This window comes from Grammomys surdaster, unplaced genomic scaffold (assembly GCF_004785775.1).
Source record: "Grammomys surdaster isolate TR1022 unplaced genomic scaffold, NIH_TR_1.0 126313, whole genome shotgun sequence".
NCBI lineage: Eukaryota > Metazoa > Chordata > Mammalia > Rodentia > Muridae > Grammomys > Grammomys surdaster.
The window spans coordinates 9,442,429-9,467,057 of NW_021621113.1; the positions used below are offsets into that span (position 1 = coordinate 9,442,429).

General features: G+C 38.3%; 1 protein-coding gene across 2 annotated transcripts in view; it reads right to left on the reverse strand.

Moving 5' to 3' along the window:
- Kdm1a (lysine demethylase 1A) overlaps positions 1–24,629 on the reverse strand; it is a 55,434-nt gene that overhangs the window by 21,713 nt on the left and 9,092 nt on the right. Inside the window, exons 3-7 of one of the 2 annotated variants that reach the window (XM_028759635.1) lie at positions 11,695–11,754; positions 6,101–6,234; positions 2,713–2,791; positions 1,718–1,810; positions 932–1,038 (exon numbers count right to left, since the gene is read on the reverse strand). In XM_028759635.1, the coding sequence (XP_028615468.1) occupies positions 932–1,038; positions 1,718–1,810; positions 2,713–2,791; positions 6,101–6,234; positions 11,695–11,754 (473 nt within the window). The remainder of the gene's footprint in view (positions 1–931; positions 1,039–1,717; positions 1,811–2,712; positions 2,792–6,100; positions 6,235–11,694; positions 11,755–24,629) is intronic. The other variant, XM_028759636.1, reaches the window with a different exon arrangement.

Below are 24,629 nucleotides of genomic sequence, written 5' to 3' on the forward strand. Positions count from 1 at the left end.
GAGGAGGAGGAGGAGGAGGAGGAGGAGGAGGAGGAGGAGCAACAACAACAACAAGAGGAAGTAGTAAGGTTTCTTTTATTTTTTTAAATAAAAATCAGCCACTAGAAGGCAAAATATGAAAAAGAAATGACTTATGCAAACCATTTTTCTAACAGCTTCCTGAAGTGACATGCCACACCCTTTCCACCTTCAGCTTCTATTTCAAGATCCAGGAATAATGATGAATACAATTAATTCTCTTGGCTTTACCTGGTCCTGAAAGACTGAGTCTACCTAGTCTACTGAGGTAATTCCCCTTCCCCATCTATCAAACAAGGGATATAATTTAATCACTGAAAGTATCATCTCCTACAAAGTTTATGAATACCCCAAATTAAAGAGCTAACTTTAGGAGCTGGAGAGACAACTCACTGGTTAAGAGCACTGGATGTTCTGCAGAGGATGAGTCAGTTCCCAGCACCCAAACCGGGTGACTCACGACCAACCATAATCCAGCTAGAGAGATCTTCTGGGAACCTATACTTACATGTGCACATACTCACAGCCAGATATATGCATAACACACAATTATAAACCTCAAAGCAGACAAAGTGCTAATGGTAAAAAATTATCTGAAATTATCCACCCAAGGACTGACGGACTCTTTATGAACTCCACGTAGTCACTGATCACTTTCTAAAGATCTACTGTCAAAAATAATGTAGCAAAACCATAGATCACTGGTAGAGCATTTAACTACTGTGTGCAAGGCTCTTAGGTTTGATTTCCAGCACCAAATGATCATAATATAAATAAAACCTACAACAACAACTGTAACACTCAGAAACCAGCCTGGGCAAGCACAAATTCTCCAATTCTTTAATCTGTAACAAGTCATTCCTTACCATGTTTCCATTAGGTCAGGCCTCTAATCCCAAGCTATAACTCTTACCCTGGCTTCCAGTAGTGTGACATCCATCCCAAAACTCTGTAGCTGCCGAGCTGCTGCCAAACCAGAGACACCTGAACCTATAATAATCACCTTTCCTGTCTTTTTAACTGAAAGAGAGAAGAAAGAACATAAACTATGGTATTTTGTAATTCTGAGTTTGTGTATTTTTTTCCTCTCATGAAAACTTTTGGCTTTTTAATGTAATGTCTTAAACAACTCAATTACTTTCAAACTGTAGAGACTATGGAAATTATAAAAGTCAGAAACTTGTAGAAATTAATTCAATGTTGTAAGCTTGTAACGGAAATGTACAAGTTTGTATCATATTAGTAATCTGAAGTTCTGTGGCCTAACCTCTCAGGACTAACTTCACAACTGTACCAATGTGAACCATTCTCAAGAGTTTTACTGCTGTTTAAGTTAGTATTCCTTTCTGAAAATATTAATTTTTTTTCTCCAGAATATCTTCTCTTAGATCCCTGGCAGACATTGTTCAAACAGCATGAAAAGGGCAAGTACATAGAAAGCCTCAGCCCTGCTATTTACATAACTGACTTCTCCCATTTCTAACAGCTCTTTAATTCAAATGTTTAAAAACCGGAAATTATTCTTTTCCTAAAACCTTCTCCAACAGGAAATTCAGAGAAATGTACATTTATTTATTTATATTTGACTAACGGTCTTAAGAATATTTTCACTAATGGAAACATTAATAAAAGTAAAACGTCACCAGCAACAGAAATATTACTAAAAACGACTTAATTCATTGGGTAGGGAAGTCCTTACTTGGTAAGGGCTTTATCCTCTTGTAGATGCCAAAGTTGATAAGCCCATGGCGCTCTAAGTAACTGTGAACTCGGTGGACAAGCACAGTATCACCTGTAGAGTACATTAAAAACATGTTCATATTTCCAACAGAGTAAACAAAAAGCTATTCTAGTTCTCTCTCTAATGTGAAGTCGTCCTACACACAACTCATGTGACCCTTGGTCATGTGATACTTTTAGCAAACAAAGTCACAGAACTATCAGGCTGTAACATACTACAAAACATCCAACAAATCCGAGTCAGGGAGAGATTGCTATGTGGAGACAGTTTCATGAAGCTGAGGCTGGCTTCAAACTGCTACATAGCTGAGGCTGACCCTGAACTAATAATCCTCCGGCTTCTACCCTAGAAGGGTGGGGTCATCAGTATGTGCCCACATACCTGGCTAAATTGGCATTTTAAAGATGGATTATGGGCTGGAGAGATGGCTCAGCAGTTAAGAGCACTGGCTGCTCTTCCAAGAGTTCCCAGATTTAATATCTAGCATTCACATGGTGGCTTACAAGTGCCTATAATGGAATCTGATGCCATCTTCTGGGGTACAGACATATATGTAGACAAAATACTCAAATACATAAACGAGTCTTTTTTTTAATAAACAAATATTTTAAAAAGATATCATATTACAGATAAAATAGAGAGGAAAAACCTTTGCAAGATATGAACAATGTTTATATATTTTAGCAAAAACTTTCTAAGACTTTGTTGGTGGTAAACAGAGAGAAAACCAGATAATTAGCTGATCAAATACTAAAGTATTCCATAGATCAAAGTGAGACAATAGATCTGGAAAAACATTTATAAATCCCTTAAACACATGCATCAATACAATTTACAGATCAAGAAAACAAAAATCAAACTTTATAAAGGTCATTTCTGCCCAGCATAAGATAAAAGAAAAAGGAAGCCACAAGGCTCCCAAAGGAACTTTTCCTCACAAACACAGTACTTACTGTTGTAAGGCGCTTCTAACTGTTGGAGAGTAGCTTCAAATGTTAGCTGAATCTTTGGGTTGTCCAACCATAACTGCAACTGTATTTAAATGACATAAGTTGTATTATATAGCCACAGAGACTCGTCACCTGACCACTTGTAAAATTATCTCTTAAATTTAAGACTTCAACTATGGATTTTGTATTTTCATACACATCGAGGGCTAGAATACTGACAAGGAAGATATTACCTAATGAAAAACTACACCAGTGAATTATTGAAGCTAGAGGCTATTTGACCAGAGAGAAAAATGTCTAAATAACCAGTAAGGAATAGCTAGCATTTAAACCTGGGGTTGGTTATGTAATTCCAGATACTGAGTAGATTAAAAAAAAAAAAAAAAACACATTGTTATAATCATGCAGGTATACAGGGGTTCAAAAGTGTCAATGACAGCTCCTTGGTTTTGGGTTGAACAGGTAAATGAGTTGGTAAATGGGTAAGTGAACAAACACATACAGACTATACTATGACTCTAGTTCTGAGACAACCGAGAGAAAACACAAGGTAGGAACTTCCGAGGAGGTAAGAGCTGCAGTCTGATAGTGAAGTGAATGTGCACAAGAGTCCTGGAGGAACAGAGTGGAGGAGAGGACCTCACAGAACAATGAGCTGGGAAGCAACTCTCTGACTACATGGCAGAGATACAGGAGAAAATCACAATACTGTATTATTGAAGCCAAGAAAGTAATATGTTTAAGAAAGAAAAAAAGTGAATAATTTCAAAGCCTGCAGATAAAGAAAGAAAAGATTACAACATAGTCAATGATTTCAACATGAAATTTTTTTTTTTTCCAAGACAGGGTTTCTCTGTGTAGCCCTGGCTGTCCTGGAACTCACTCTGTAGACCAGGCTAGCCTCGAACTCTCGAACTCAGAAATCTGCCTGCCTCTATCTCCCAAGTGCTGGTGGGATTAAAGGCGTGCGCCACCACCGCCCGGCTCAACATGAATTTTAACAGAAATTCTCTCTTACACACACACACACACACACACGCACACACACACAAAATATAAAGCAGGATAAATACCATCATATTTAAAGTCTTGCTAAAAAATTAACAAACCCTGCTTTGTAGATTAAGTTCTAACCAAGGAGTTAATTTGGTTAGATATAAATAAATCATTACAAAAGGTATGACTTGACCTAGCCCACTTTCTGGAGAGCTTCAATCAGAAGAGAATGCAATTTCTCCCATATGCATGGCTCAAGCTCTTCAACCTTCTCAAGGCTTCCTTCTCTTTCCATTGTAGGAAATAAAACTTAGTCATGGTTTTATTCCAATTGTGCTCAAGTCACAAGGCAAAAGACTTAACTGAAACCAGGGAACAGATGCAATCACTGCAGAAGAAAGCAGTCACTAGCCAGAAACTACAACACTAACTTGGGCCAATTCTTCACCAAATCTTGACATTTGGGTCACAGAAAATGAACCAGATTAAAACAGAAATCACTATATAAAACCATCACTCAAATTTAAGTAAAATGCAAAAATGCCCATCAAATGAAATAAAACCAAGGCAATTTTATATAAAATTTCCTCTAAAAGCAAATATTATAAGTATATACATATTGATGCAATCATGAGACAGATCAATTTCAAGATTTGTAAAACAGACATTTCCATTCACTTACTTTACCCTGACTTTCCTGTGTTTCAAAATTCCAGTACAAATGACCTGTCATCTTAGCTATATAGTATTTTTTATCCAAATTTAGCAGTGGTTGTACAACCTAATAATCAAATTAAAGAAGCAGGGCCTAAAAAGGAAACATGCTTGAAGACATATTTGAAACATGAGAAATTTCATAGATACTTTGAAAAAATGATGGTATGTTAACAAATAACATCTTTGCCTTTCCCAATAGCTGATGAATTTTGTTTTGTTTGGAGACAGATTCCTATTATGTAGCCTAGACTAACCTTGAATGAGATTCTCCTGCTTCAGCCTCCTGGCTGCTGCAGTAAAGGCAAGGCTACTATGCCTGATAGCTAAAGAATTTTTGGCAAAGAACATTTAAAGAAAAGAAAAGAACATATAAAAGACTAATAAATACAAAAAAAGCAGTCAGAAACAGTCACCTAAGGAATAAAAATAGGGTGGGTTTGCTTACAGCACTATTTAATCACACAAACGAGGGCAGGACAATGAGAGTACAGATCAATCTTTCTGGTAGATAATCTGCACCAAAAATGCTAAAAATGTTCCTAACTTTTAAGAGTTTACTCCTGGTATAACCACTATTGCTGGGCAGTGGTGGCACATATCTTTAATCCCAGCACTTAGGAGGCAGAGGCAGACGGATTTCTGAGTTCAAGGCCAGCCTGGTCTACAGAGTGAGTTCCAGGACAGCCAGGGCTACACAGAGAAACCCTGTCTCAAAAAACAAAAACAAAACCACTATTAAAGTGAGTCTTCTCTTTGGGTATTGAAAAATATGTATAATAAGTTTTGATTTTTACAAATTTAGATTCTATTTACATATCCTAGGGATCGTACACATAGTAAGGATATTCCAGACACAGAACTAGAACACATTAAAACTAGTCGGGGTTTAATTACAATAAAGTAAAAATGGAAGTTTAAGTTAGTTAAATTATGATCCAACTATCAAGAGAAATATTATAAAGACATTAATCATTAAATCTAGAGAAAGAAGGTAAACCAGGTGACAAAACAGAACTGGGGTACAGCCTTGGTTTTTGTTGTTTGTTTTCCTGAGACAGGGTAACCCTGACTGTCCTGAAGTCAGTGTGGGGATGAAAAGTGTGCTCTGACTGAGGATGCTGCTTTGAAGGGAAAGGCAGCGACTGCTTCAAGTAATTTAATCTGCTGGAGTCTGCCTGGGATATGGCTCAGTGTTAGAACACTTGCCTAGCATACAAACAGCCAATCTCAGAACTTCTCCCCATTCCACCCCAAAAAGAGTTGAGACAAAATTTGCTTTAATGTATATTCTTAGTGTATATATGAGGTATGAGAAGGCTCCTTAAAAATGCATGCATACAGAAATGAAACTTTATACACATCAGCTCCAGTACTCACTGGATGGCTCACAACTGCCTGTAGCCCCTGGTCTAAGACATCGGATACCTTTGGCTTCCATAGACACCTATGTATTCACATGCAAGTAACCATACAAGCACACATGCACAAAACCAAAACCAACTAAAATAAATCTTAAATACCTAAAGGAAAAGGCAATTTATCTCTGGCAATAGTTATATATGGAATAACTATATTACCATTTAAGTTTTTCTGCCCTTTTATTTGTTTTCCATATTCTCGATAAAATTTATAGGCACTTTTCAAAATCCAAGTGAAAAATAGAGGCATAGACACTCACTGTGCGGTTCCTGATGAAGAGAAAAACCTTCTGTGTCTGCTGAGGCCCACTGATGATGTCTGGGAAACACGCTGCTTCCTGAGAGGTCATTCGGTCATGGGGAAGTCGGCTTTGAAAAGCTGCACCCTCCACACCTAGCAAAGGAAGCAGAGGATTACTAGAACAGTGCAAATGGGCAGAGACTAGCAATGATGAAACCCTCAAGTTCTTTTCTGCCTGAAAGAGCTATGAAGCTTTGCCTAATTCACAGACTGATAATACTGCCTTTTAAAAATTGGTTTTTAACTTTTGAGGCAAAAGTTAAAATTCCAGGTACTATTTCAAGCTTAACATCTCAAAGTTTAAAGTTTATTAATGAATTATCATTTTACGACAAGCCAATTAGAATATTTTCATCCATCAATCAGGTAAGACTGAATTATACTCTAATTAAATGAGTATCACAGAGAGCATACAATAAAATTTAGAGGATTAAAAAAACAACAACAAAACAAACAAATTAAAGGAAAGTACACTAACAGAGACCAGGAGTAAAAATGTAATCACAAGCCTTCATTTGTGATTGCAGCATGAAATGGAAAGTTAAAGGTTGGAAACTCAAAAACAGAAAATTACACAATCTTATCAAGAGCAGGGTGTATTAGTTAGTCCTCACTAGCTCGTGTTGGCAAGGGGGCAGAGAACTTAAGCAGATTGCAATGGTTAAGTCAGAAGACCAAGAATTTACTCTATTTCTGTCAGCAACATTAGAAATACTTCACTGGGCTGGAGAGATGGCTCAGTGGTTAAGAGTACTGACTGCACTTCCAGAGGTCCTGAGTTCAAATCCCAGCAACCACATGGTGGCTCACAACCATCTGTAATGAGATCTGATGCCCTCTTCTGGTGTGTCTGAAGACAGCTACAGTGTATTCATATATAATAAATAAACAAATAAATCTAAAAAAAAAAAAAAAAGAAATACTTCACTGAATACAAGAATTACTGTCATACATACTGTATGAGTGTATACTATACATATACTACAAATGAGTTATTCTGAAATTATTTAAATTGGCTTTTAAACATTTTATAAGTTAACAGATAAACTCATGTTTGTTAAGGATTTCTGGAAAGTCAGGCACATGCTGGGGTTACAGCTCAAATATCTTAATAACACTGCAGCAGCATCTGAACAGCCAGACAGGCCTGGGTGCAGCTTAGGAAGAGTGTATGTGCTCAGCTAGCCCTAGAAGCCAATCTCTAGCAAATTTCTACTCTGGAAACAGGAAAGGGACAAGAAAAGGTACAATTTTAGACTTTCTAAATTTAGTATCAAAAAAGTACGATAGTAAGTAACAACACAAGACAAAAGTTCTTATATATAATATTAAAAGGTCATAAAACAGGAAGTTAGAAGCAGTGATAGAGTTTAGTGAAGACTAGAATGTAAAGAACACAGCAGGTACAAACTTGACAACTATAACTATTCTCCTAAGGGATCTCTTTTCATAGACACTTAAATAACAATCACAACTTCTTAGAGAAATTAGTAGCTAACAAAAAGGCCCAGCGCTGACAGAGGCCACACATTTTTTAAATAGCTATTCTCAGAGAGAAGCATCATCCACCACTAGATCTAAGGGCAAAAATCCTATGTTCTACATTACTAAATAAAACCAACAATCAATCCTAACTTAACTAATTACAATCTAAAATCAAAGATTGTCAGACAATTAAATATGCCTTAAGGGATAAAAGTAAGAGCTATATTGTTGCTGGTGGCATGTGATATTACCAGAGGAAGAAGTAGTGGTGGAGGAGGTGCTAGCAGGGACAGAAATTTTCTAAAATTATACAGCTTTGATGTCCCTGTCCCCTAGCCCAAAACCAAAACAAATGAACAAAAAATAAAAATCAAACTCTGAAGTATCTTAAATCCTTATAAGGAACAGTTACCTACTCATGACTGTTTAGTGCCTCAGCCAAATATTTAATAGGTTATAGTTCATGTGTTTACTATTAACATGAAAATAATGATCACTATTAAATCTGCATTAAACTCCATTTCTCAGCTGAGCATTGTGGTGCATGTCATAATGACAGCACTCCAGAGGATGAGGCAGGAGAATCACATTTAAAGCCAACCTGGGCTACATGACAAAACCCCACTGTAAACCCAACATAACATTAACAGAATTCTTCTTTGGCTTGCCAAAAATAATTTTCTTTCCCAGCTAATACTGTATTACACCCTGGCTTAAAAGACTTCTACTACAACAGATTACTTTTCAATGACAGCAAGAAAAAGTATATAGAAAAAAATCCCCCGAAATTTCATATGACATTTGGTTCCAAGATGTAAGTGTTCTTCGGGAAAAGCAAACAAAAAACTCAGACACTTAGCTAACTTTGGGCATCTGTAGACTACGTAACAATTACGTTACTTACCTCACACGGCAATTTCAAAGTACTTCTCTAAATCAGAATTCAAAAATACTACACAAATGCAATTGAAGAAGCTAAAAAGATGATATTAATAAATCAGGAACAATACTGCTTTACAGGTCAATCCTCCTGCTCTGACACTGTGATACCACGTTCTCAAGGTGAAACAGTCTCTAGAGCACTTAGTGCTGACTGCTCAAGAGCACAGACATTTATTTGCAGGCTTGGTTAACAAATCAAAACTCTCAGTAATGATCTTTTTTTATTTAGAGATAGATTTTTATTTCAAAGAATGAGAGCCATTATGAAAATTGGTGACAAGATTAAAAAACAAGCCGGGCAGTGGTGGCACACGCCTTTAATCCCAGCACTTGGGAGGCAGAGACAGGTGGATTTCTGAGTTCGAGGCCAGCCTGGTCTACAGGGTGAGTTCCAGGACAGCCAGGGCTATACAGAGAATTCCTGTCTCGAAAAACAAAACAAACAAACAAAAAAAAAATTAAAAAACAAATCTAGCCTTTTCTCAAAGAAAACAAAAAGTTAATTTGGCATACACTGTCTGGAAAGTATTTTGATTTAGCTTCCAGAATTTTTTGATTTAGCTTTCCAGAATGAAGCAGATACTACTTTGGATAATCCAACAACTCACACCAATCTCCTCTACAGGAAACCTGCTGACCTGAATAACGACTTTTTTTTTTTTTAAAGTAACCAACAGTACATAGAATTCAGAAGTAAATTGCACTTGGCTCTGGAATATACTTTTCACTTCTGTGTTTGAGTACACTTAGTACAATCTATTATTCTTGAAATTAAGAATGTTACAAAGATGTTGTCTAAATTTTTAAAAAGCCTCGGCCTGCCTTGCTTCAGTCCTTTCTCCCAACCTCTCACACAGTTAAGTTCTAGAATGGCCTTCCTTCCAGTCTGCAATCACGATGAACTACAAGGCCCTTTCTAGCCTGATGCGATCTCTGAAGACATACAAAACCTTCCTTTTAAAATAAACAACGTAGATTTTGAACGGTGGGTCAACTAGGAAAGAATAAAGCAGGGAAATAAGTATTTTATGCCAGAAAATTATTTTTCCCTGATTTTTATGAGATGTTTTTTGACTAGCATAAGCAACAGAGAAGTTAGAGAAAGGAGGCCTCCAGATATCATTTGCCTTTGATTACTCTTTAAATAAAAAAGGTACATTAACAAGATTTCAGACTAAAAGTGAAAATGAAAGCCTGATGGGGTCTAGATCTACATAAAAGTCTTCTCTTAAAACCAGCAGGTGTATCAGGTCCTACAACAACTTTAACATGAAAAGAGTACAGACAGAAGGAGAAAAGCAAAGTCATGAATTCTCATAATTAGACTTGATGTTTACAGCAGATGCCTGCCATCAGTGTGCAGAACAGTCTATACATTAAGAAGCAAGGTCCCTGAGTTCTCACTTCGCAGCTGTTGGCTTACTGCTGGCCAGTTTATTAAGCTGCTTTGGGTTTCTTTCAGGCTCCAACTCATAAACAGGAGATAATGCTGTAGCATTATTTGTTTGAAGGCAGGAAGCTAGACAAGATGACCTCAAGCTTCCTTCTAGCGCTAAGATTTAGGAAATAGAAATCAAAATGGATTTTAAGAGACCAAGATACAATCTTGGCTGTCAGAAACCCTCAAGATTACCCGGCTTCATTTGGAGAAAAATGCTGACCACTTAGGCATGTTTTAAACTCAGTGTCACATATGTACGCTTCTCAACATTGTAAGATCTAATCTAAGAGAGGGTTGGAGGGTTCACAACATTCACCACCTTCCTGGCAACACCCAGAAATATGCTCTATAGTTTCACATAACAGTCTGCTGTTGTACCAGCAATATAATATGCTGTTTAGTTAAGCAAAGACAAAAAGTTTCTAAAAAACAAACAAAAATCAATAAGAAAATTTGGTTTTGCTGGGCAGTGGTGGCACATGCCTTTAATCCCAGCACTTGGGAGGCAAAGGCAGGTGGATTTCTGAGTTCGAGAGTTCGAGGCTAGCCTGGTCTACAGAGTGAGTTCCAGGACAGCCAGAACTACATAGAGAAACCCTGTCTCAAAACAAAACAAAACAAAAACAAAAACAAAAAAAAGAAAGAAAGAAAGAAAGAAAGAAAACTTGGTTTCCTTGAAATTAAGACTCTATAGAGGTTGTCCCCAATCAAGTTTCAAGGAAGATCTGAATCACTCAGTAAAAGGCATTCTCTCTAAAGGAGAAGTGCACCCCTCTGAGGTCAGCATGTGCCAACTATAAATCCCTGGTCCTTGGGACAATGTGGGAAGACCTCCACTTTGAACATTCCAAATCCCCTTGACTACCAACTGCACTATTCCCAAGGAAGTGCATCTGATCCAAAATAAAACACAAATATGTCCTTAACCTGCTAGACAAACCTCTACAGACAAATATCTTCATCTATTCTTAAATGTGAGTTGACAGCCTTCAATATTAAATAATATGTATTCCAATTTTCTCCAAGTGTCTAAAGAAACCAGCTTTTGGCCCCGGCACGCACACTCATACACTTCAACGACGAAAGGATGAAACACAAACATGTTACTTCAGATTCTGGGAACAAGCTTAACTGTTCCAAATGATGGCCTTACAAATTCTTTACTTTTTCCTAAAAGTCAAAAATCCATAGTTTGGTCTGAAAAGAGAAAACCCTTTGGATATACTTTTTTTTTTTAAAAAGGCAACTTTCACCCTAATAATTCAACTGTAAAGTGACTACAATTAAGTGGAAAAAGTGCCCAGCTCAACAATCATACCTATGTAAGGTGTCCCCTGCAGTCTAGTCCTACAGTATCTTTGCCTTGTTAAGACTTGAGTCCATGGTCTCTTGTCCTTGAGTACCTCTAGGTTTCTCTTTAAAGGTCCCATTACACCCAAGAAAAGTACCCGCCATCTCCTCAAAAACATGAAGAGTGGAGGGCTGAGATCGGCCTGAGGACTTCAACAGTCTGCTTGCCTTGGCTCTGGCTACACTCTACTTACACTACTCTGTCCTGGGGGCTACATTACCCCTGCGCTTCTGGCTACAATGAGAATACCATAGCCAAAAACACTTGCAAGCATCAATCACTCCCTGACCTGGCAGCTCTTGCTAAAGTGGCAAGCATCTAATGCCACCCTCACCTGATGCTTGGCCGTCTCCATACCCTCCAGAACTGTCGTCTTGAAGTCCTCCTGCTTGCCCTGTGGAAGGAAAGAGGAGAACTCAGGGACCTTACTCCATAAATTAAGATAATATCTGGACATAAAGGCCTAATAGCTGGTGACTCAAGAATTTACCACCAACTAGTAAACCCATATCAGAGCGCTCCTTCTGTAATCAAGGCCCAGGGAATTGTATCATCTTTCAAATTCTGGTCAGGACATTTCAACTTCACATGCTGATCCTTGTTGAAAGGCAGTAAAACAAAGTACATGGTATTTCTAATCCCTAAATTTTTGCTGCCAGTCTTATTTAGTAAATCTGGATGGGGATGGGAGGTGGATTCTAATATCCTTTAACTAACTGTTGCTACACTGACAGTGTCTGACATGGGCTAGGCTACAGGACCTGAAACTGCAACAACTCAGCACCAATTCAAGTCTCTTAATTTTCTATCTAAAAAGACAACAAGCAAATGACCTTAGTAAAAAAAGGGAAAATCCTGTCCTTATCACAGCAGGGGATTTAACTAAAGGATTCCACACCAAAAGGTAGTTTTGTTTTTCCTTCCATACACAGTAGACAGGACTGGACTGAATATTCCGGTGCTTCCTCAGTAAAGACATCATATGATCAGAGGCCAAGCTACAGACACACATGTCTGTGGGAGGATGGAGACACTCAGGCAACACACTAGGGGAACTTATACCTTAAGCTATATGCTAAGCCCTGATATTTCAAAAAAAAGAAAAAAAAATCTCCTCAATGGTACTCTGTAGAACTTCAAGAATCAAAGCTTTAAATTCTATCAAAAAATACCATCAACAGACTGTCTTCTACAATATATCACCAAGACAGACACCATGATCTTAAGCTTCCAGTCCCCTGGTACACTGAAAGGAGATCACAGTGCGACCTATGAGTAGGAAAACACAATCTCCCAGTGATCTGAACAAGCTTAAGACAAGCTTCATTACACAGTTTATTTTAAAATGTTCCCACAAGACATCATATTATTCCACCATAGAGTTTGAAGGGAACAGTAAAATCAAACTATTATAGCCCTTACAAAAATGTTCCAAGATGTATGAAATTTTAAATGATATCTCTCTCCTAAAGAATACTAAGAACTGAAATACAATCGAAGATTTTTGACAACACTAATAGAATATGCTGGGAGGTGGTAGACACTGTTTTAAAGATTTTCCTATGCTCTTGTCTAAAGGACCCACTAGGCTCTAGAAGGTTCTTCAGCTTAGACAAGATACATCGTGTATGATTTGTGGTTTAGAGCCCCTAGGAAACAGCACATAAGCATGATGAGAAGACTTAACTGCTAAATCCAATGCACAAACTAATCCTGACAACACAGGCCTACAGTATAAATCAGAAATGTTCACTCTTAGTATTATCTTTTATTCCTAAAACGTGTTGTGGGTTAAAAAAAATGACACTGTTCATCTGTTTCCCAACAGAACTAAGGTAGACAAAATATTAAACCCTTTTTGGAAAAAGAAGAGTGGGCTCATAACAGTAAACAAATACAGTTTAAGATTAACATTGAGACATTAGCTGTTCTCTTTCAAATAATGCTCCTGACTTGGCAAAAATGTAGGTTTCTTATCACAGAGACATTTTACTACTTTAAAAAAAAAAAAAAAGAAAAGAGCCGGGCAGTGGTGGCGCACGCCTTTAATCCCAGCACTTGGGAGGCAGAGGCAGGTGGATTTCTGAGTTCGAGGCTAGCCTGGTCTACAGAGTGAGTTCCAGGACAGCCAGGGCTACACAGAGAAACCCTGTCTTGGGAAAAAAAAAAAAAAAAAAAAAGAAAGAAAGAAAAGAAAAAGTACTTTTTAATGTGTTTTTTGAGATGGGGTTTCACTATGTAGCTCTTGCTGTCTTGGAACTCACTCTGTAGACCAGGCTGGCCTTGAACTTACAGAAAGCCCCTGACTTTCTCCTGAGTGATAGGTTTAAAGGCCCGTGCCACCAAACCAGGCAACAAAAGCACTTTTAACTGGGCACTGAGATTCCATTATTCTACCCTTTCTATTCTTCTTATTTCCCTTTCTCAACTACAATGCAGGTCATACAATAAGCAAACTTGTTTCAGCTACAAGACTCTTGTTTTTCTATTGTCAATGGTATGCAGCAAAAGAGAATATATTATTCATGATTATTCTGCTACAAATAATATGAAAAGAACAAGCCAAGGCAGTTTTTTCTTGCTTCTGCTTTTAAAATTACATTTTAAAAATTCTTATAAAGACACTAAGCCAAGTAGAATAATGTATGCCTAAAACCCCAACTACTTGGGAAGTTGAAGTGAGGACAAAATTCAGGTCCAGCCTAGCCTACACACCAAAACTATTTTTTAAAAAAGGTACTCTTACTGACTCAACTAGAGACCCATCCCATGGGCAAGCACCAATCCCCAGCACTATTAATGATGGGAGGAAGGAGTACAGCCCTGAAGTGGTCAGGAACTCTACAGTCAATTAGCCTGGACTCTTGGGGCTCTCAGAGAACCACCAACCAAAGAACATACACGGGCTGGACCTAGGCCTCCCTTCACGTATGTAGCAGATGTGCAGCTTGGTCTTCATGTGCGTCCTGAACAACTAGAACAGGGGGCTATCCCAAAAGCTGTTGCCTGTATGTGGGATACATTTCTTCTAGCTGGGCTGCCTTGTCTGTTCTCAGTGAGAGAGGATGTACCTAGCTTCACAGAGGCTTGATGTACCAGGGTGGGGGTAATACCTAGAGGACCTTCACCTTCTCATAGAAGGGGAAGAGGTTGGGAGGAATGATTTCGGGAGGTGATCAGGATGGGGCCATTGCTCGGAATGTAAAGTTATTTAAGTAAAAAACTAATATATTTTTTAAACATTTAAAAAATACTGTAATTTGATAAGAATATAGGTAAATTTAGAAGCTATCTAACATGCTGGAAATATTTTTTAAAAGTTCTTTCATAATATGAAAAATTCAAATCTAAAATATTACTTACGTAAAAAAAAAGAGGATATATGTAAAAAGAAATATAGACCATAAGAACTAATGGAAAATAAAACTAGGACATGTTCAGTAAGATTAGAAAGAAGATTTATCTCTTGACCTCAAAGTTTACTTTGTTTAGAAGTGAAAGGATGTGGATATTTTCTAACCATGCTTGTGTTATGTTTACCCACTTTTCAAAAAGAGCTGAAAAGAATCTGTTTCATTTTTTTTAAGACGAGATCTCCTGTACTCACTTGCTATTATATATCTGAAGGTGACTGAATTTCTTCTGACATACCTGCTGCTCCCAAGGGTTTGGATTACAGGCCTACACCTCTACTACGTGAAGAGCAAGCCATATATCAACTAAGTAAGCTACATGGCTAGCCCCACAGGGGTTTGTGTGCTTGTTCTACAGTGTTGGGAACTGAACCTACGGCTTCAAGCATGCTAGGCAAACTTTCCATTACTCTGCTATATCCCCAGCCTGGATCACCTTTTTGCTTTATTCACTTCTAAACAAAGACAAGCACTCATGTATTCCATGGCAGTCTTGAACTGAGGAAGAACTTGAACTTCTGTTTTCATCTTCCAAATGCTACTAGAAAACACTCTACCAATTGAGTTACAGCCTCAGTCCTGCCTGGTGTCTTTATTAGTAGCATTCTGGAGGAACTCTTTGGAGACAGTGTTCACACAATGTGACACTCTTTACCAAGGTTCAGTGTTGGAATTACAATCATTGGGCTGTTGGACTCAGCTCATTATTTTCTTTATAATGGCACAGATACAAATACTAACAGTTAACTCTCCATCCAGATAACATATACAAAATATCCGTGTGATCTGGGACTCTCCAGACTCTGCTCCTAACATGTGAAAGTAAACAAGCCCAATGATTTTCACTAAGCACAAATTCAAGATAAAAACTGAAAATACTAAAAGCACCTTTTTTGGTGTCACTGCTTTCTGTTTTCATCTCAACCACAATATATGCACACAAAGAATTCTTGAAGCACTTAGACTCATGACTTAGGTCATGTGTGCACAGCTTCTCCAAATCAAGAATCAGTCTTTGACTTATCTCCTGTAACAACTGTGGGACTGCCCCATTCAAAGCTCCAGTTCCATCCATCACTAGGTGACGCTTCGTCTTGACTCACTCACTCAATGGACCATTTTTTTCAGTATCTTAAATGGAAGTCAGTATTGACCTTCAAATAGTCAAAAACACGGAGGTGAAAATTACCAGTTTGCTGACTCCAAAAACTGCCTATTTCTGACTAATTTCTTGGAATTACATCTATATCTGCAACTTTTCTAAATATCTTGATAAACTTCTAAATCATCTTGGAAGAAATGACTTTTTCCAGAAATGAGATGTCAATCTAGTCATCTCATACATCTCATACAGATAAGAAACAAGCATTTCAAAAGTAAAAATAAAAAACGGTAAACTTCTTCTTTGAATACCAAATCTCCATTTTATTAACAATCAGTGGAATTTTGTTTACTAGCTTCATAATTTGGTGTTTAATGGATATTTATCCCAAACTGCTCAACAATACAAAAATAGAATAGCAGAGCAGCGCCTCCCCTTCTCAAAGGAGAAGGGGAGGGGACGATCTGAGTGAAGAGGTACTGGGTGGGGGGCTGATTCTGGGATATAAAGTAAATGAATAAATTTAAAATAAATGCCCACAGAAGACTTGAAAACAAAAAATAGGGTAGAATTTCTGAGAACTTATAATCTCTTTGCAGAAAAATGAAAAACACCCATAAAGCAACTTTAAAAAAATGAAGCGAGCAGACGGGAGGGTCAGGGTGATTTTCTTCTGTATAGGTCCTGAGGCATTTGGACAGACTGAGAGGCCCAAAACATCCAGAAGCAGGGAGAAAATCCAATGCAGCATGCACAGGACAGTATAGTACACACTTAACTAAGGAACAGTGGTGGGGGATCACACAGAGATGGAGAACTTCTAGGTGTATCCATAAGCCACATGGGGCAGCAAAGAGCCATGAATGTGACCCCACCCCAGAAGAGCTGTAAACTTATTTAAATAGTTATGAGAGCTTCCAACAATTATTTCTGTGACTCAACTATAGTTCTCCAGTGTGAACCTCTTAGATGGTTGCTGGGTTTCAGATCTGTAACGAATAGCTGAGGTGCATATTTAATATACCAAAGTGGACCTGGCCTCCAGGTCCTCCCAGCATCTCTCAGTCCTTATCTGGCCATACCCCACTCTCTACTCTAAACTTTCCAGCCTAGGAGCTAGGCTTTCCCCTCCCCATATAATCCAGACATTTTGGTTCTCCCCACTCCACATTTTTCTCTCTCCTTGTGTACGAAGGCACTCTTCCCACTCCCTATGGTGACTTCCCAGGACTAGTTCCTTGGAACTAGTGAAATTGACCAAGAGTTGTTTCCCAATATACCTCCCTTTGATCTGGCTTGAATTGACTCATTTCACCAGCAGAGAATAACTTATCAATGGAAATGTCAAATCACTGTGTCAAAACCTTGGACACTCTGAAACCTGATCTTGATCTTAGTATTTATTAATGGAAGAAAACTGATCTTTAGAAAGAAGGCAGTAAGACAAATTGTATTTTAATTAAAGTGATCTGACCACTTTATAATGGGTGTCTTGGGAGGAAGGATGACCTAGCAAAAGAAAATCCAATCAAAGGGCTACAAAATAATTTATATGTGAGATGAAATAACTTGGAACAAAATGAGTAAGTAAACAAGACTTAGTAAATCAAAAAAGCTGTGCACATGAGGGTGTAAATGGATAAAGTAAATACTACTCCATTTTAATTTAGGAGAATGGTAATTCAATAGATAAAACAGGAAGAGATAAGCTAAAATGGAATTCTAAAGATGTCTAGAAATTATAGAACACAAAAGGAACAATAAATCTAAAGATTTAAAAACTGCACAGAGGTGGAAAGAGACTAAGCAAGTTCGAGCTTATAAATAAATATATGATTGATCTTAGGACAGTAAGCAATGTCTAACTTCAAAAATCAAACTAACAGAGACAATGACCAAACAAAAGTTTAAAAATTAAGAAAGTGGGCCAGTAAGTCCACTATGTGTATAAAGGCACTTGCACTTGCTGCCAGATGTGATGACCAGTTTGATTCAAGGGACCTACATGGTGGATAAAAAGAACTGACTCCTGCACATTTGCCCTATTCTGTGCCACATAGTCACATGCACATAAAATTAAAATTGAGAGTGTAGCTGGAGAGATGGCTCAGCAGTTAAGAGCACTGACTACTGTTCTAGAGGTCCTGAGTTCAATTCCCAGCAACCACATGATGGCTCACATCCACCTGGGATATGATACCCTCTTCTAGCATACAGGCACATGCTGATAGAATGCTAATATATGTAAAATAAATACATCTTTTTAAAAAATGGAGTGTAATCATCACTACTTTGTCCTACCTTTCTCCTATCTCCATATAAGAAGTGGCTTTAAAAACATTTAAAAGCTGGCCTGCCTTTAGCCACCACTGGGGAGTCAGAGGCAGATGGATCTCTTTGAATTCCAAGCCAGCTTGATCTATACATTGAGTTCCAGGACAGCCAGGAAATTATATAAGGGCCTGATCTCAAAAAACAAAAACAAAAACAAAAACAAATCAACAATAACAAAAACTAAAACAAACATCAACAAAAAAAATTCAAGAGGCTGGAGATAAAGATTCCTGTTTTTCTAGCAGGACCTGAAGTGGATACTTGCTCCTACATTAAGTGACTCAAAACTGCCTGTAATTCCTGTTTCAAGAGATCACACTCATACATTTAATTTTTAAAAATAATCTAAAATAGAATTAAAATAAACTCAATATACTTCTACTACCCATTTGACCCAGTTTTGTGCAGAATTATCTATGTCTGTTACAATAAATGCAAAATGAAGTAAATGAGGTTCACAGAAGTAGCAAAAAATAACCAGAATCTTCAAACACATGAGAAGCCTTTTAACGCAGCTCCTGATGACCAGTATTTGAGCAAAATATCATCCTAAATAAAATTCACACGTTTCAATTGGAACAGCAATCCTAGAGTTACACCATCATAGAAAAAATGAACTACAACAGGCAACCTTCATGATGTCTAGAACCAAGAAAGGGTTCTGCTGAAAAGCAGGCTCTTCTCCCTCTTTAGCATGTCAGAAGGAACAGAAGTCAGAGACAGCAGGAACCATAGAGAAAAGGAAGAAGTCAGCACAGTAAGCTGCTAAGGAAAGCAAACCTTTTAGAAATCAGAAAGATTATTTTTCACACATTTTTCCCCATATTCAACAGTAGAAATTTTCATGATCCTTACTTTTATATAAAGTCTCGATTCATAGTGTAGGTTTCAAACACTCCAAAGGAAATGTGTAATTCTGATTCTCTATTATCCTGCCTAACTACAAGTGTAAGGTATCTGAGCGGGGAAAAAAAAAAACACCTTACTTTTCTTATTTACCTATTTTAAAAATGGACAATACTAAACTTTATTCTAGTGCCACTACTAAAAGTACAATTGTAACATTTCATACCAGATATTTACTATTATATTTCATAGTTGCATGTATTTGACAATGAGGTACTAAAATGGCTTTCTAGTTTCCAAAATGATCTATGTAAATCTGACTAAAATATTAATCTATCCTATTCCGAGTTTAACTTTATTGTTCAACATTGTGAACATCTGAATGATTAGTAGCCTAACAATCCCTGAAGAAAGAGAACCTGAGACAACTGTGCTCTCCACCCTCAAGGAACCCAGAGCTCCAGCTAGAGCAAGCTGGAATCCTGCCTAGGACCACAGGCTGTGTGGGAGTAAGTGAAGACCCTAGAGATAACCGCCAGTGTACAGGGTTCCCAACAGGGAACTAGCTTAGGCCTAGGGGGCAGACCATGCCCAAAATGACCCCTGCCAGGTGCCATAATGCATAAGCAGATCATAGCACTCCTGAGACCGACCCCTCCCAAGACCGACCCCAGACACTTTGACCCCAGGGGCTGCTAAGAGCAAGTCAGTGGTGGAGAAATGGGAGAGAGAGAAGCAGAGGGATGTGAGCACAACGAAGAGACAGAACTCGAGGGGAGAGAGGAACAGCCCGATGTGAGCAGCTGGTGATGCCACATGAACAGTGGTGGAGTCCTGGCCTCCACGGGGAGTGCTGCCACGGGGGCCACATCTGGGTCCCTGGCCCTGAAGTAGCAGGGGTCAGTTACCACCAAAGGCCAGGCAGAAGGCCCTGGTCTGGGCTACCACCTGGTGGCATGTGCAGAACTGGCCCCATCCCTCACCTGGGCATTCTGAGAAAGCTGGCCCTTCCCTTCACCAGCTACATACAGCACTCAGGAGAGCAGGTCCTGCACCTCATCTGGGCAGCATAGTAGAGGTGACCCTGGCAGCAGGGTCACAGATGAGCCAGCCCCAAGGGCATGAGCGTGGGAGAGCTGGCCCCACCAGTTGTCTTCCCTGCAGCTCAGATACTGCTCAGGCCCATATCCAGGGATTTGAATTGGCCCACCTCAACATCTACGCCATTGATGAACTGAACATGTAGGGGCTAGTCCAAAACTACAAGGTCTTCATGACACAGGGCAACAACAGAATACCCTGTGAGGTTCAGCGATGATAGGTAGCAGAAGCCAGAGGCCTCATACCAGAGCAACAAGTCACTACAATGAACATCTGGAAGCAAAACTTTGTAGACAAAAGTGTATACAGTAGGATACACTGACACACTAAAACTTCCACAAGATTTCTTTTCAGTTTCAGGGAAAGTTGCAAGAGTGGAGGGCAGATACTAGGGAAGAGGGAGATGAGAGGAACTGAGGTGTACAATGTGAAATTTACACACAGACACACAAAAATAAAAAGTTAAAAAAAAGTCAGTTTCTCTTCAGATTGCAATTTAAAGCACCACTTTGTAGAACTCATTTTCACTTGTTTTGACCACAATAAAATTGTAAATCATGTAGAGTAAAATATATTACCTTTCACAATTAAAAAAAAAAACAAAAACAAATATAGCATTCAATGGTTCCTCTTACCAGTCAAAAGCAATTAACAGTTCAAAATCAAGAATTTAAAACCAGTTTATAAAAACCTAACATCAGTTCTTCATGTTTAACATAAAATTTTCAAAATCCAATCTAGGACGAAAACATTAGCTTGCAAACCATTTCTAAAAGACCTGATACAGCGGTGACTAGTAAACAATAGTCAATAAGCTGCGTTCTCAGTAAAAAGAAGCCAAGAGTACAAGTTAAGTAGCCTTATAAAAATGATCTTATCAAGGTAATCTCACTAGATTCTGACACTCTACAAATATATATTACTTCAAAACAGATTATATACAGCAAAGTCATACAATTTTATCTACCACTTTAAAAAATTAAATGAACTTCTCAATTCTCACTACTAATTCAGTTTTCTTTAAATACTTGTATTGTGGTACTTCATACCTACAGCCAACTAGCTGCTAATATCTGTAGCCCTTTTGAACCGAATATTATGGCGGAGGATCTAGTCTTATTTTTTGAATAATTCTTAGAGTACAGAACTACACTTGCAACAAAGGATTAAAATTATACAAAGAGTTGTGTGTTGAATACAGTGAATAAGGAATTATTACATTTGGAGGAATTTTTTTTGATACAGGTTTCTCTGTGTAACCCAAACTGTCCTGGAATTCACTCTGTAGACCAAACTGTCCTGAAATTCAAAGAAATTCACCTGCCTCTGCCTCCTGAGTGTTGGGATTAAAGTCGTGTGCTCCCACGAAATGTGCTTCTACTAGGTTTTTATAAATGTCTCAAGTTATGCACAACAAACTTATTACTTATTACTCAAAAAAAATTATCTTCCTAGAGTCTGATAGTGAAAGTGTAAAGTCAGCACCTAGGTAGTAAGGCAGTAGGGCCAGGACAAGAGATGCTTCTGTAAATTAAAGGTTTAGCAGCAGCAGAGCAACTAACAGGGTAAAGACTGAAAATGTCAAAGGATGATCTGAAGTGTATGAGACACGCTCTAAATAAAGTGTATTTCTAACAGAGGTTCTTTCAGCCGAGGGGCAGTTACTCTAAACCAGTTATGGTCGACTGAATGAGTCCTCTATTACAGAAGCTCCACCATTAACCAACACATGCAACCCAAAGGCTGCATGTTCCCAATGTGTCCTCATGACTGAAAACAAAGTTTAATCTTCACACAAAAGATATGTAGGAAACGAAACAAAACCATCATTTGTTAAACCAAATATAACCCAACATGGAAATTTTAAGAAGACAAAACAATATAGGTTTAAATATAAGCAAAAGTTATTTTAAAATTTGTATATTGCTCATGACTCTTAATAGGTCTATAACGCCACAGTACAATGATCAAAAAAGGGAGGGGAGGGGTGTTAAGCCCAAAGAGAGAACTTCATCCTAATAAAATAAATCTAAGCCAACAACACAAAATAAATAAAACCTCTTATTTTCATTTTAAAAAATTAACTGGGGGCTGGATAGAGTATCACTTGTGTAAGAAAGGCACCCAGGAGAAATCATCTCTCATAACACTGCTTATCTCTCTATGCTTTTAGAGTCCCCTTTACAGATTGCCTTTTCTACAACAAATATCTCAGTACCGTCCTTTCACTCTAAAGAACCTCAGAGAGCAGGGAAGTGCTAGCACAAAACTGGTAGAATGCAGGTCTGGCTAGGTGGAGGCCCTCCCTTCATTAGATGCCCAAAACAAAACAACCTGGGTACTTACTACCTCCAACCAGTCAATCCAGCCTTTCTACAATATGGTTTCAATCTGCTTTCTAGCTTCTGAGAGGACCTAACTTACTCCATTTTAGAACAGGCAGCCATGTTAGGCCTTAAGTTTCAATTTTGCAGAAGGATAGCCCAGGCTTCTTGGAAAAACTGCAGACAAAGGGCAATCAGTCATCAACAGCCAGATATCTGGCTAGCGGCTTAGAACAAATATGCAAACACACCTACAAGGTTGGTCTGTGTCTCTGTCTGTCTCTCTCTCTCTCTCTCTCTCTCTCTCTCTCTCTCTCTTGTACAAACCAATCAGAAGTGTACAAACATCCTGTAAGCTCAACAATCCTGATGAAGGTGACCTCACAGCAACTGGAAAACCAATAACTGGCTCTAGAGGGGCCTACGAGCTTCCCTCATGGTTGCCACCATTTTGCTTTGATAACTGACCTCCTGATGATGGCTGTTTCTGCAGAAAAATGTTCTCTTTGTCTTTGCATACTATTCCCAAAGTCTAGGATCTTTCAGCAATTCTTGGTCCCTTACAGTAGGACCACAAAATACCACACCAAAAAACAAGATCATCACTGTACAATATTGAACTCTTAAGCTGAGGGACCTGTAGCCTGATGAGTTATGACAGGCATTTCAAATAGAAGGTACCCAGCAAAAGCAGAAGAAAAAGAATCAAAAAGATTGTATTAGAGATAAGAAGAGAGGGAAATACAGATTGAACAAAGGCAAGAAAGTGAAATACAAAATGTGGGAAGGGGAGGAAGACAATGCAATGAGGTGTTGCTGAGAAGGCTCTGTTGCCTCCAGACACATGTGCAAAGGTGCACCACCTGGACTAGAAGGCTTCAAATTCGGGGTTGCCTGATAAAGTATTTTAAGACAGTCTTGGGAAAAACAAACCCCCGGATACTGGGATGAACTGAATCCAGAATTTAATCTTTCTTTTTTTTCCAAAGTATTTTTATAATATTTTATTTCAATTGTACAAGTTATTTGTAAGAGCTTCAGTCAAAACCTAAACCTAAGTTTACATTAACAATTGACTTTTAATACTCTCAAATGGAGTAACAGCATCAATGGTGGATTTAAAAAAAAAAAAGTAAGTTCTGGTAATTTACAGTAACCAAGAGGATGTGTTTTGGTGTGGATAAAATAAATAGAAATGCTCAAGATCCTGGGTCAAAAGCTAAAATATGTCAAACTAAGTTTTTTGTTTTGTTTTTTCCCCAAACTAAGTTTTAATCCGGGTAACAACGAAAGTAATACAAAAGACAGCAGGTGAGACCTAAAATAAGCATCCTATTTTAAAGGTACGGGACTAAAGAATTGGTAAAGTATGGGGCCTGTAGCTAAAAGAAACTTAAAGTCACTTCAAGGAGAACATTATGACTATTCAAAGTAAAAATGAGTTAATGAGATGTTATTCAGAGCAGAAAACACAAAAAAACTAATTAAGACTCCTGTTTGTCTTTCCAAAATAAAACAACTAATTAGGATATCCACAGAAAGCTAGGACTCAAGGTTGACAATATTTGAGGATTTATGGGGAATTTTTTTTTTGAAACGCAGGGTTTCTCTGCGTAGCTCTGGCTGTCCTCAAACTCAGAGATTCCCTAGCCTCTGCCTCCTGGGTGCTGGGACTAAAGGTGTGCGTCACCACTGCCAGGCTATTTAATGAGTTCTTTAAAAGCTACATGAAGCCCTGACACAAATATAAATCCAACCATCTTTTCATGGTATAAGAAAGTTTATGTGAGATCAGATTCTTTTCATGGCCTTGTCTTTTTGTGTGTGAGTTCGTACATATGCACATGAGACAGAGAAAGAGAGAGAGGGAGAGGGAGAGGGAGGGGGAGGGGGAGAGGGAGGGGGGGAGAGAGAGACAGAGACACGGGGTGGGGAGAGAGGTAGTGAGCAAGGGTGCATTTAGATGCCAGCATTCAACAGTGACTATCTTCCTCAATCACTATCTTATTTTGAGACAATCTCACTAAACCTAGAGCTGGCTGATTCGGTTAGGCTGTCTGGCCATCCATCAAGCCTCAGCAATCATCATTAGTCACGAGTCTGCCTCCCCAGCACTAAGATTACAGGCGTGTGCTACCACACTCAGCTT